The sequence below is a fragment of the Cyprinodon tularosa genome, unplaced genomic scaffold (assembly GCF_016077235.1).
Source record: "Cyprinodon tularosa strain WSP-4 unplaced genomic scaffold, ASM1607723v1 ctg877, whole genome shotgun sequence".
NCBI lineage: Eukaryota > Metazoa > Chordata > Actinopteri > Cyprinodontiformes > Cyprinodontidae > Cyprinodon > Cyprinodon tularosa.
In genome coordinates this window covers 162,962-176,957 of record NW_024039648.1, presented here as the reverse complement: position 1 = coordinate 176,957, position 13,996 = coordinate 162,962, and the positions used below count along the sequence as shown (strand labels likewise).

The 13,996-nt window shown below is 46.0% G+C and overlaps 1 protein-coding gene across 1 annotated transcript in view; it reads right to left on the bottom strand.

Moving 5' to 3' along the window:
• The window catches only part of ascc3 (activating signal cointegrator 1 complex subunit 3), a 238,607-nt gene that overhangs the window by 110,969 nt on the left and 113,642 nt on the right, over nt 1–13,996 (bottom strand). Inside the window, exon 11 of the mRNA XM_038273563.1 lies at nt 6,767–6,931. Within this exon, the coding sequence (XP_038129491.1) occupies nt 6,767–6,931 (165 nt within the window). The remainder of the gene's footprint in view (nt 1–6,766; nt 6,932–13,996) is intronic.

Genomic DNA, 13,996 nt, shown 5'->3' with positions numbered 1-13,996 from the left:
TAGGGTGATAGAATGATTCTATAGGGTATCTGGTCCTTCAGGTCTCTAATAGGGTGATAGAATGATTCTATAGGGTATCTGGTCCTTCAGGTCTCTAATAGGGTGATAGAATGATTCTATAGGGTATCTGGTCCTTCAGGTCTCTAATAGGGTGATAGAATGATTCTATAGGGTATCTGGTCCTTCAGGTCTCTAATAGGGTGATAGAATGATTCTATAGGGTATCTGGTCCTTCAGGTCTCTAATAGGGTGATAGAATGATTCTATAGGGTATCTGGTCCTTCAGGTCTCTAATAGGTTGATAGAATGATTCTATAGGGTATCTGGTCCTTCAGGTCTCTAATAAGGTGATAGAATGATTCTATAGGGTATCTGGTCCTTCAGGTCTCTAATAGGGTGATAGAATGATTCTATAGGGTATCTGGTCCTTCAGGTCTCTAATAGGGTGATAGAATGATTCTATAGGGTATCTGGTCCTTCAGGTCTCTAATAGGGTGATAGAATGATTCTATAGGGTATCTGGTCCTTCAGGTCTCTAATAGGGTGATAGAATGATTCTATAGGGTATCTGGTCCTTCAGTTCTCTAATAGGGTGATAGAATGATTCTATAGGGTATCTGGTCCTTCAGGTCTCTAATAGGGTGATAGAATGATTCTATAGGGTATCTGGTCCTTCAGGTCTCTAATAGGGCGATAGAATGATTCTATAGGGTATCTGGTCCTTCAGGTCTCTAATAGGGCGATAGAATGATTCTATAGGGTATCTGGTCCTTCAGGTCTCTAATAGGGTGATAGAATGATTCTATAGGGTATCTGGTCCTTCAGGTCTCTAATAGGGCGATAGAATGATTCTATAGGGTATCTGGTCCTTCAGGTCTCTAATAGGGTGATAGAATGATTCTATAGGGTATCTGGTCCTTCAGGTCTCTAAGAGGGTGATAGAATGATTCTATAGGGTATCTGGTCCTTCAGGTCTCTAATAGGGTGATAGAATGATTCTATAGGGTATCTGGTCCTTCAGGTCTCTAATAGGGCGATAGAATGATTCTATAGGGTATCTGGTCCTTCAGGTCTCTAATAGGGTGATAGAATGATTCTATAGCGTATCTGGTCCTTCAGGTCTCTAATAGGGTGATAGAATGATTCTATAGGGTATCTGGTCCTTCAGGTCTCTAATAGGGTGATAGAATGATTCTATAGGGTATCTGGTCCTTCAGGTCTCTAATAGGGTGATAGAATGATTCTATAGGGTATCTGGTCCTTCAGGTCTCTAATAGGGTGATAGAATGATTCTATAGGGTATCTGGTCCTTCAGGTCTCTAATAGGGTGATAGAATGATTCTATAGGGTATCTGGTCCTTCAGGTCTCTAATAGGGTGATAGAATGATTCTATAGGGTATCTGGTCCTTCAGGTCTCTAATAGGGTGATAGAATGATTCTATAGGGTATCTGGTCCTTCAGGTCTCTAATAGGGTGATAGAATGATTCTATAGGGTATCTGGTCCTTCAGGTCTCTAATAGGTTGATAGAATGATTCTATAGGGTATCTGGTCCTTCAGGTCTCTAATAAGGTGATAGAATGATTCTATAGGGTATCTGGTCCTTCAGGTCTCTAATAGGGTGATAGAATGATTCTATAGGGTATCTGGTCCTTCAGGTCTCTAATAGGGTGATAGAATGATTCTATAGGGTATCTGGTCCTTCAGGTCTCTAATAGGGTGATAGAATGATTCTATAGGGTATCTGGTCCTTCAGGTCTCTAATAGGGTGATAGAATGATTCTATAGGGTATCTGGTCCTTCAGTTCTCTAATAGGGTGATAGAATGATTCTATAGGGTATCTGGTCCTTCAGGTCTCTAATAGGGTGATAGAATGATTCTATAGGGTATCTGGTCCTTCAGGTCTCTAATAGGGCGATAGAATGATTCTATAGGGTATCTGGTCCTTCAGGTCTCTAATAGGGCGATAGAATGATTCTATAGGGTATCTGGTCCTTCAGGTCTCTAATAGGGTGATAGAATGATTCTATAGGGTATCTCGTCCTTCAGGTCTCTAATAGGGTGATAGAATGATTCTATAGGGTATCTGGTCCTTCAGGTCTCTAATAGGGTGTGTAACATTGGTTGGGCTGAAAATGTCATATTAGCTGTTCTATGAGCCCTAATGCAGCCTGGTTAAAAGCCCTAGAATGAAACCACAGGTTTTCTTCCTTTTATGGTTTGATCATGAACATTTAGATGAGCTGTGCTCTGATTGGTCGGTTTACAACGAGCCAAGCGGCTGAGCAAAGACGCATCATAGCAACAAGCACTCACTCACTGAAACATCAGATTGTTGATATGGTAGGGGGACCAGACGTCCTCTTTTTCCCAGACATGTCCTACTTTTCATACCTAAAAAATGTCCAAAATTTCAAAATGTTTTGGGATTTTGGGCGCCTACAGTGCAGCATGTAGTCAAAACACACCCGGCACTCGAACCGAGCAGTGAACTCCGAGGCTGGTCTGGGAACTCTGGCGGACGGGGGCAGGGAGCCAGCGGGGAATGGAACAACCAAACCCGACCCGGTGACGGTAGCCGGGACAACGGCGGCCCCGTGCTTCCTCCTGCCTGCCTTGCCCACCCCCAGCCCAGAACCCAGTACAGGTCAGAACCAAATAAGGCAACATGCCTGAGCTAACGTCACCGCAGGGCTTCGTCTGAAATCGCCTGTTTTATGGTGGAAGTTTAGAATAGTGAGACTAGCAGAGAAAGGGGGAGTTGATGGGGTTTGAACTTCTCTGTACGTCCATTTCAGCCCCTGAACTGTCGTTATTCATCTAAGACAATGGAAACTAGGTTTTGCATTCTATGACCCCTTTAAAGTTGAAATATCAAATCAGCAAACCTTTGGAGAATAAAGTTGCTTCAACCCAGAAAATGTGTTGGATCAGGTATTTCTCATAGAACAAAATAAAGATCCTGAACCAAACTGAAACCTGAATGAAGCCTGATTGAAGAGCTGTTCCATCAGAGGACTGAATACCAACCAGCCCCAGTGAAAAACATCAGTGCAGTTTAGTGGAAAACATCCAGAGTCCAAATGATAAATCAGAAATTCAGCGTTTGTTTTCTTGAGAACCACCTAAAGCTGAGATTAGACGAGGGTTTAAGGAGGTCACGCTTTCGAACCGTAGCACAATGTTGTAGCCGTCCTCAGTCTAGTGGACTAGAAGCAACAGCTTTCATGAATCGCACCCTCCAGATGTTCCTGACTGCTGATTGGCTGCCTCTCTGCCAGCATACAGACTAGAGGCTTCAAGCTTGAACCTGAAGAGGTGTTAAGGTGTATAAAGAGTCCAGTCAGCCCTTCTTCAGTAATATCAGCTAACCCTCCTGATAAATGGGCAGTGAACCGAGTAAACAGCGGTCACATGTACGGCCCGCTTTTCAATTACCTTGCAGTTAACCTCCCCATAAAGGTCTCTGTAGCTGCTCAGCACAGCAGCCCATCCCTGCCCTCCCTCTGATCTGTCTTTACCTTTAGCATACAACTCTTCTCCTCCGTGGGTTTCTCCAGCCCCGAGCCAAACACTGACATTAAATATACATGTTCCTCTGCAAAGAAGAGTCAAATTCTGCTTTTAAACCTAAAACCGAGCTGCCAGACCTCCTCCTTTTAGCCCTACCTGTATCTCTCCTTCTCCTCCTCCTTTTTTTTTTTTTATTTAGATTTTTTTTTCATTATTGCAGAATTCTTTCATTAGATTTTATGGAGATAATGAGATATTGCTGCTGCTCATGGTTTACAGGGCGGGGGGGGGGGGGGGATATTAAGATCAGGAGCTGCTATAAATACAGTGAAAGAGGAATGTCTAATCATATCTAAGCTTCTCTTATTGCACATGTCATTTAAACAGGATGGAGTTCTGTGATTTCAATCAGTTTATTATAAATCACTTAAAAGGAGTTTTATGGTTTTCTGTCATATTGACTCTTTCTAAAGGAGTTTTTCTGAAGCGGCTGCAGGGTGACTCATGCCACTCAGTGCCAGGGGCAGACAGAAAGAGGTCTGTACATGGAGGAATTTTCAGGATCAAAATGTAATTCAACACACATGATGCATGATTTAGTTGGCGGCTGCCTGCTTTCTAAAAATATCCACCCCCAGCTTTGTTCCCCCTTCTTCATTTATCATTTTCTATCCGCAGACTGACATGTGACAGCAGTTCATCAGGATGCGATATTAGACTCTGAAGCCCGCGCCGGCGATCAGCTGGGCTCCATTTGCATAATGATTATAAGACGTGAAATATCCAGGTTGGCTCCTGCATAAACACATGCCAGTCATCATCATGAGAAATCATTGCTTCTTCCTCCAGCAGCAAGGTGCCAGCAGGCCGGGATTGATGCCGTCCATGATGAGTTGCAGAGACCGCGGGGGCACGTTTCAGAGTAACGCATGGAGGAGGTCCGATGGCCCAACATGAGGGAGAAACCAGACTACTGAACATAGCACGGGAAATCACTGCTTCATTAGCGCCGCACTGACTGGGCCCATGAAAACCTATAATAACTAATCACAGTTTAATATACGGCAAACCGTTTTTGGTCGTTGTTTCCTCGGTTATGATGCAAAGTGACTGTAGCAGGAAGAAGAAGAGCTGAGGATCAGCAGCTTCTTTAGTCGCGATAAGGAGCAGAGGTGTCAGGGAACAAATACCAAATACTTCCTTACTTACGTAAAAATGTTTTCCATCTATACTTTACTGGAGTAATTATTTCTCAGACAACTTTTTACTTTCTAATCCTTACACTTTAAAAACAGACTCGTTAGTTTTGTTTAAGCTCATTTTTATTATGGCCTGTTGGTATTTAAAAAAAATAATTAGTTTCATCCAGACAATTCATTTCTTTGTGGTTGGACTCAGTGCTGCCCCAACTTGTTGCTCACCACAAACTAAAATAAATCATTTTTCAATATGATGCAAAGTTAAATGTGACTCTGTTACCATTAGTTATAGAAGAAAATGAAGTCTAAGGAAGTTATTATCCAGAATTATACAAAAATGTTCCTTTAGTAGGGCAGAGCAGTAAAGCTTCTGGCCTTAACAGTTTTTCCTTCATCACTTTTACACTTCATTTTAAAAATGTTACTTTTACACTTTTACTGGAGTAAAAAGCTTAGGTTGATCCTCTAACTTTAAAAAAAGTGTTTTTTCAACAGTAAGATTTATATCTCTATTAAACATGAATACTGTTGACACCTCTAAGGAGGCGAATAAATCAGACGCACAACATCAGCAGAGCCTTAGTTTATTTGTGATGTTTTTGCGTTTAAACGCAAAAACATCACAATTCCTTATGTTGGGATCCCTTATTCACTGCTTTGAAATTCAGAAAAAAACAGCTTATAAACCAGAGTCTCTGAACAAATGTCTGCTTAGTCAGTCACCTACTCTAGATGGTTTTAATCAGGCCTCAGTAGAAGCGCTTAAACAGGATATTTCAGTCAAATCCATCTCTAGGCAGGTCTGGAGAAAACCTTTCTCTCCCTTTTGCATTTATATTTAGTAGAATTTATCACTGCAGCAGTGTCTTCATAGGTTTGCTTAGAAAGTCCATCAGACAGCTGCAGCTGATCCAAAACGCGGCTGCCCGTGTCCTCACTAGAACTAAGAAAGTAGAGCACATCAGCCAGGATCTGAAGTCCCTCCACTGGCTTCCTGTGGCTCAAAGAATAGCCTTTAAAATCCTTCTGTTAGTCTAGAAATCACTGAATAGATCAGCACCTCAATCCAGATCTGTTGTCAGTGGATCAATATTGACAACATTAGAAATATCCCTCCATTGACAGGTGTAGAAAAACTACAAGCTTCTGTTACTTTAAGGGTGGAAGGTTGTTCATGTTATCTGGAAGGCTGCAGCTCTGCTGGACCAGGAGAACATCCTGTCAATGACGGCATGCTGGATGGAAGGCAGCTCCGTTTATCAATGATCTAAGATGGCCGTCATAAAGGAATGTGTCCAGCGTGATGGACAAGAAGAAGCTAAAAGCCTGGAGGCTTCAGAGGCCAAGGAGGAAACCTCATCACAATCTCCACAAATTAAATGTCTCCTGGTTTCAGGCATGTTTCCTTCAACAGAAGAAGATCCACAATGTTAGATAGAAAAAAACTCCCGGGACTAAAGTCTTAATCTGCTAAAGATCTGCAGCGAACTAGAGCCAGGCAAGTTGAGCTTTGGTGAGTCTGCTGGCAGCCCAACGGCCCAGTCTGCAGATCCTCACACGCCAGCGGCGTGCAGCCAGCATCTGAGGTGACGCTACGGAGCAGCGGTACCAACGCTGCAGGGCCATGAACCCAACGGCAGCCGGTTCCCCAAGAGAAGATGAACAAATGAGCCAACGTCTGCACTACTGATAATACCAGTGGCAGCCATCTTTAATGCAGAGGTAGAGGCCCGACTTTACAACCCATAGTTCTGACTTTGAGGGGTGGAAATAGCCAGTAAAATGCAGCATCAGCATGTCTCTGGTGTGGCAGCTAACACACTGCATGAAGGTGAGCAGAGTGGAGGACATGGAAATGTGAATAAATCCTAGGGACCAGGGGAAGAGCCTGGGGGGGCTGTTTGATGTCAGCTGGCAATAAGGAGGATGACATTGCAGGCTGCTTTGCCTGAGCAGAGGGCGGGACATACAATGTCATCTCAGAATAAGCGATGGTGGACAGTAGATGCTAAAAGTAAATTAGAACCAAAGAAAAAACATGTGAAAAACGGACCTGTCTGATGGTCCTCGCCACCAGGCTCTCCAGCACCGGCCCTCGGTCTTCATGTAGAAGGTGGACTTCATCCAGGATCAGGAGACGGACAATCTGAGAGAGCGCCACGTCGCCGACGCTTTTCCTGGTCACCACGTCCCACTTCTCCGGCGTGGTCACCAACATCTGGAAACAAGGATGAACACATGCAGCTGTTCAAATGGCACATTAGGGCTAGAAGCTGGATGTTCACTGGGTTAGAGAGCAATGCAGGACTGCCGGGGGGGGGGGCACATATGCTAAATACTCAAGGTTTCACATGTAAATATTGTTTGGACAGCTGGTGCTGGTTTGGTGAACCAGGAGGGAGCATCAGTCCTGATGTTTATCACTGAGAAGTGGAACAGGAGAGGGAAGGTTCATGGTTATGGCAGGAAGGTTCATTCATGCAACCAGACAATTCAAAGTGCTGCAAACTAAAAGAAACAAGAAGAAAACACAGAATAGTTCATCACATTGGCATAAATGACTAATCTAATAGAAGAAAATGAAAAAATAAAATCATAAAATTATAAACATGGTAATAAAATTATTAATAATCAAAAGAAAGGAAGCTGGAATGCAAACTAATACTGTCTAGATATTACTCATCTTTCTTGGAATTTGTTCCAGATTAGGGTGGCACAACATTTAAAAGCTGCCTCAGCTTACCCCTGAGGGTAAACCTTTATTGATAAGTCGAATTCCACATGCAGCTAAAAAATTCACAATATAGCGCTCACTCCCGCCTCAAAGTCATTTCCCCTCATTCCGGTCGGGCAGATGAAGCGAATCGTCTTCAGTGTCTTGATTTTTATCCAAAGAGAAATCTACCATTTTGAGCAGGAACACTTCTCCATGTTTGGTTTTGGTTCTGTTCCAGTAGAACTGAGAGGTCTGGCTGTCGATCCCCTGCCAACCAGTCCAGGATGAATACTGGAGCGAAGCCATTCACTGATTTCTAGACTAACAGATGTTAAAATCTGTTCTCTGTCAACTTTAGAACTGGGCTGATCTGATCTACTTTCTATAGTTCTAGTGAGGACGCAGGCAGCAGCGTCTGGATCAGCTGTCTGATCTACTTTCTATAGTTCTAGTGAGGACGCAGGCAGCAGCGTCTGGATCAGCTGTCTGATCTACTTTCTATAGTTCTAGTGAGGACGCAGGCAGCAGCGTCTGGATCAGCTGTCTGATCTACTTTCTATAGTTCTAGTGAGGACGCAGGCAGCAGCATCTGGATCAGCTGTCTGATCTACTTTCTATAGTTCTAGTGAGGACGCAGGCAGCAGCGTCTGGATCAGCTGTCTGATCTACTTTCTTAGTTCTAGTGAGGACGCAGGCAGCAGCGTCTGGATCAGCTGTCTGATCTACTTTCTATAGTTCTAGTGAGGACGCAGGCAGCAGCGTCTGGATCAGCTGTCTGATCTACTTTCTATAGTTCTAGTGAGGACGCAGGCAGCAGCGTCTGGATCAGCTGTCTGATCTACTTTCTATAGTTCTAGTGAGGACGCAGGCAGCAGCGTCTGGATCAGCTGTCTGATCTACTTTCTATAGTTCTAGTGAGGACGCAGGCAGCAGCGTCTGGATCAGCTGTCTGATCTACTTTCTATAGTTCTAGTGAGGACGCAGGCAGCAGCGTCTGGATCAGCTGTCTGATCTACTTTCTATAGTTCTAGTGAGGACGCAGGCAGCAGCGTCTGGATCAGCTGTCTGATCTACTTTCTATAGTTCTAGTGAGGACGCAGGCAGCAGCGTCTGGATCAGCTGTCTGATCTACTTTCTATAGTTCTAGTGAGGACGCAGGCAGCAGCGTCTGGATCAGCTGTCTGATCTACTTTCTATAGTTCTAGTGAGGACGCAGGCAGCAGCGTCTGGATCAGCTGTCTGATCTACTTTCTATAGTTCTAGTGAGGACGCAGGCAGCAGCGTCTGGATCAGCTGTCTGATCTACTTTCTATAGTTCTAGTGAGGACGCAGGCAGCAGCGTCTGGATCAGCTGTCTGATCTACTTTCTATAGTTCTAGTGAGGACGCAGGCAGCAGCGTCTGGATCAGCTGTCTGATCTACTTTCTATAGTTCTAGTGAGGACGCAGGCAGCAGTCGTCTGGATCAGCTGTCTGATCTACTTTCTATAGTTCTAGTGAGGACGCAGGCAGCAGCGTCTGGATCAGCTGTCTGATCTACTTTCTATAGTTCTAGTGAGGACGCAGGCAGCAGCGTCTGGATCAGCTGTCTGATCTACTTTCTATAGTTCTAGTGAGGACGCAGGCAGCAGCGTCTGGATCAGCTGTCTGATCTACTTTCTATAGTTCTAGTGAGGACGCAGGCAGCAGCGTCTGGATCAGCTGTCTGATCTACTTTCTATAGTTCTAGTGAGGACGCAGGCAGCAGCGTCTGGATCAGCTGTCTGATCTACTTTCTATAGTTCTAGTGAGGACGCAGGCAGCAGCGTCTGGATCAGCTGTCTGATCTACTTTCTATAGTTCTAGTGAGGACGCAGGCAGCAGCGTCTGGATCAGCTGTCTGATCTACTTTCTATAGTTCTAGTGAGGACGCAGGCAGCAGCGTCTGGATCAGCTGTCTGATCTACTTTCTATAGTTCTAGTGAGGACGCAGGCAGCTGCGTCTGGATCAGCTGTCTGATCTACTTTGGTATAGTTCTAGTGACTAGGGACGCATGGGCAGCAGCGGTCCTGGTATCAGCTGTCTGATCTACTTTCTAGAGTTCTAGTGAGTGACGCAGGCATAGCAGCGTCGCTGGATTCGAGCTGTCTGATCTTCTTTCTATGTTCTTAGTGATAGGACAGCAGGCGAGCTGCATTCTGGATCAGCTGTCTGATCTACTTGTTCTTATAGTTCTAGTGACGGACGCTGGCTCTTCATATACGCAGCGTCTGGATCTGCTGTCTGATTAACTTTGCTTTGTTCTAAGGAGGACGCAGGCAGAGCTGCGTCGCTGGATCAGCTGTACTTGATGATTTCTATTAGTTCTAGTGTGGACGCAGTTGAGGCCCAGCTTAGGCAGTGTCTTGGATTCAGCTGTTCTGACCATTCTACTTTTCACTATAGTTCTATTGACGGACTCGCAGGGCGCTGAGCAGCAGTTTTTGGATTCGCAGGTCTGGTTCTACTTTCTATAGTTCTAGTGAGGACGCAGGCAGCAGCGTCTGGATCAGCTGTCTGATCTACTTTCTATAGTTCTAGTGAGGACGCAGGCAGCAGCGTCTGGATCAGCTGTCTGATCTACTTTCTATAGTTCTAGTGAGGACGCAGGCAGCAGCGTCTGGATCAGCTGTCTGATCTACTTTCTATAGTTCTAGTGAGGACGCAGGCAGCAGCGTCTGGATCAGCTGTCTGATCTACTTTCTATAGTTCTAGTGAGGACGCAGGCAGCAGCGTCTGGATCAGCTGTCTGATCTACTTTCTATAGTTCTAGTGAGGACGCAGGCAGCAGCATCTGGATCAGCTGTCTGATCTACTTTCTATAGTTCTAGTGAGGACGCAGGCAGCAGCGTCTGGATCAGCTGTCTGATCTACTTTCTATAGTTCTAGTGAGGACGCAGGCAGCAGCGTCTGGATCAGCTGTCTGATCTACTTTCTATAGTTCTAGTGAGGACGCAGGCAGCAGCGTCTGGATCAGCTGTCTGATCTACTTTCTATAGTTCTAGTGAGGACGCAGGCAGCAGCGTCTGGATCAGCTGTCTGATCTACTTTCTATAGTTCTAGTGAGGACGCAGGCAGCAGCGTCTGGATCAGCTGTCTGATCTACTTTCTATAGTTCTAGTGAGGACGCAGGCAGCAGCGTCTGGATCAGCTGTCTGATCTACTTTCTATAGTTCTAGTGAGGACGCAGGCAGCAGCATCTGGATCAGCTGTCTGATCTACTTTCTATAGTTCTAGTGAGGACGCAGGCAGCAGCGTCTGGATCAGCTGTCTGATCTACTTTCTATAGTTCTAGTGAGGACGCAGGCAGCAGCGTCTGGATCAGCTGTCTGATCTACTTTCTATAGTTCTAGTGAGGACGCAGGCAGCAGCATCTGGATCAGCTGTCTGATCTACTTTCTATAGTTCTAGTGAGGACGCAGGCAGCAGCGTCTGGATCAGCTGTCTGATCTACTTTCTATAGTTCTAGTGAGGACGCAGGCAGCAGCGTCTGGATCAGCTGTCTGATCTACTTTCTATAGTTCTAGTGAGGACGCAGGCAGCAGCGTCTGGATCAGCTGTCTGATCTACTTTCTATAGTTCTAGTGAGGACGCAGGCAGCAGCGTCTGGATCAGCTGTCTGATCTACTTTCTATAGTTCTAGTGAGGACGCAGGCAGCAGCGTCTGGATCAGCTGTCTGATCTACTTTCTATAGTTCTAGTGAGGACGCAGGCAGCAGCGTCTGGATCAGCTGTCTGATCTACTTTCTATAGTTCTAGTGAGGACGCAGGCAGCAGCGTCTGGATCAGCTGTCTGATCTACTTTCTATAGTTCTAGTGAGGACGCAGGCAGCAGCGTCTGGATCAGCTGTCTGATCTACTTTCTATAGTTCTAGTGAGGACGCAGGCAGCAGCGTCTGGATCAGCTGTCTGATCTACTTTCTATAGTTCTAGTGAGGACGCAGGCAGCAGCGTCTGGATCAGCTGTCTGATCTACTTTCTATAGTTCTAGTGAGGACGCAGGCAGCAGCGTCTGGATCAGCTGTCTGATCTACTTTCTATAGTTCTAGTGAGGACGCAGGCAGCAGCGTCTGGATCAGCTGTCTGATCTACTTTCTATAGTTCTAGTGAGGACGCAGGCAGCAGCGTCTGGATCAGCTGTCTGATCTACTTTCTATAGTTCTAGTGAGGACGCAGGCAGCAGCGTCTGGATCAGCTGTCTGATCTACTTTCTATAGTTCTAGTGAGGACGCAGGCAGCAGCGTCTGGATCAGCTGTCTGATCTACTTTCTATAGTTCTAGTGAGGACGCAGGCAGCAGCGTCTGGATCAGCTGTCTGATCTACTTTCTATAGTTCTAGTGAGGACGCAGGCAGCAGCATCTGGATCAGCTGTCTGATCTACTTTCTATAGTTCTAGTGAGGACGCAGGCAGCAGCGTCTGGATCAGCTGTCTGATCTACTTTCTATAGTTCTAGTGAGGACGCAGGCAGCAGCATCTGGATCAGCTGTCTGATCTACTTTCTATAGTTCTAGTGAGGACGCAGGCAGCAGCGTCTGGATCAGCTGTCTGATCTACTTTCTATAGTTCTAGTGAGGACGCAGGCAGCAGCGTCTGGATCAGCTGTCTGATCTACTTTCTATAGTTCTAGTGAGGACGCAGGCAGCAGCATCTGGATCAGCTGTCTGATCTACTTTCTATAGTTCTAGTGAGGACGCAGGCAGCAGCGTCTGGATCAGCTGTCTGATCTACTTTCTATAGTTCTAGTGAGGACGCAGGCAGCAGCGTCTGGATCAGCTGTCTGATCTACTTTCTATAGTTCTAGTGAGGACGCAGGCAGCAGCGTCTGGATCAGCTGTCTGATCTACTTTCTATAGTTCTAGTGAGGACGCAGGCAGCAGCGTCTGGATCAGCTGTCTGATCTACTTTCTATAGTTCTAGTGAGGACGCAGGCAGCAGCGTCTGGATCAGCTGTCTGATCTACTTTCTATAGTTCTAGTGAGGACGCAGGCAGCAGCGTCTGGATCAGCTGTCTGATCTACTTTCTATAGTTCTAGTGAGGACGCAGGCAGCAGCGTCTGGATCAGCTGTCTGATCTACTTTCTATAGTTCTAGTGAGGACGCAGGCAGCAGCGTCTGGATCAGCTGTCTGATCTACTTTCTATAGTTCTAGTGAGGACGCAGGCAGCAGCGTCTGGATCAGCTGTCTGATCTACTTTCTATAGTTCTAGTGAGGACGCAGGCAGCAGCGTCTGGATCAGCTGTCTGATCTACTTTCTATAGTTCTAGTGAGGACGCAGGCAGCAGCGTCTGGATCAGCTGTCTGATCTACTTTCTATAGTTCTAGTGAGGACGCAGGCAGCAGCATCTGGATCAGCTGTCTGATCTACTTTCTATAGTTCTAGTGAGGACGCAGGCAGCAGCGTCTGGATCAGCTGTCTGATCTACTTTCTATAGTTCTAGTGAGGACGCAGGCAGCAGCGTCTGGATCAGCTGTCTGATCTACTTTCTATAGTTCTAGTGAGGACGCAGGCAGCAGCGTCTGGATCAGCTGTCTGATCTACTTTCTATAGTTCTAGTGAGGACGCAGGCAGCAGCGTCTGGATCAGCTGTCTGATCTACTTTCTATAGTTCTAGTGAGGACGCAGGCAGCAGCGTCTGGATCAGCTGTCTGATCTACTTTCTATAGTTCTAGTGAGGACGCAGGCAGCAGCGTCTGGATCAGCTGTCTGATCTACTTTCTATAGTTCTAGTGAGGACGCAGGCAGCAGCGTCTGGATCAGCTGTCTGATCTACTTTCTATAGTTCTAGTGAGGACGCAGGCAGCAGCGTCTGGATCAGCTGTCTGATCTACTTTCTATAGTTCTAGTGAGGACGCAGGCAGCAGCGTCTGGATCAGCTGTCTGATCTACTTTCTATAGTTCTAGTGAGGACGCAGGCAGCAGCGTCTGGATCAGCTGTCTGATCTACTTTCTATAGTTCTAGTGAGGACGCAGGCAGCAGCGTCTGGATCAGCTGTCTGATCTACTTTCTATAGTTCTAGTGAGGACGCAGGCAGCAGCGTCTGGATCAGCTGTCTGATCTACTTTCTATAGTTCTAGTGAGGACGCAGGCAGCAGCGTCTGGATCAGCTGTCTGATCTACTTTCTATAGTTCTAGTGAGGACGCAGGCAGCAGCGTCTGGATCAGCTGTCTGATCTACTTTCTATAGTTCTAGTGAGGACGCAGGCAGCAGCGTCTGGATCAGCTGTCTGATCTACTTTCTATAGTTCTAGTGAGGACGCAGGCAGCAGCGTCTGGATCAGCTGTCTGATCTACTTTCTATAGTTCTAGTGAGGACGCAGGCAGCAGCGTCTGGATCAGCTGTCTGATCTACTTTCTATAGTTCTAGTGAGGACGCAGGCAGCAGCATCTGGATCAGCTGTCTGATCTACTTTCTATAGTTCTAGTGAGGACGCAGGCAGCAGCGTCTGGATCAGCTGTCTGATCTACTTTCTATAGTTCTAGTGAGGACGCAGGCAGCAGCATCTGGATCAGCTGTCTGATCTACTTTCTATAGTTCTAGTGAGGA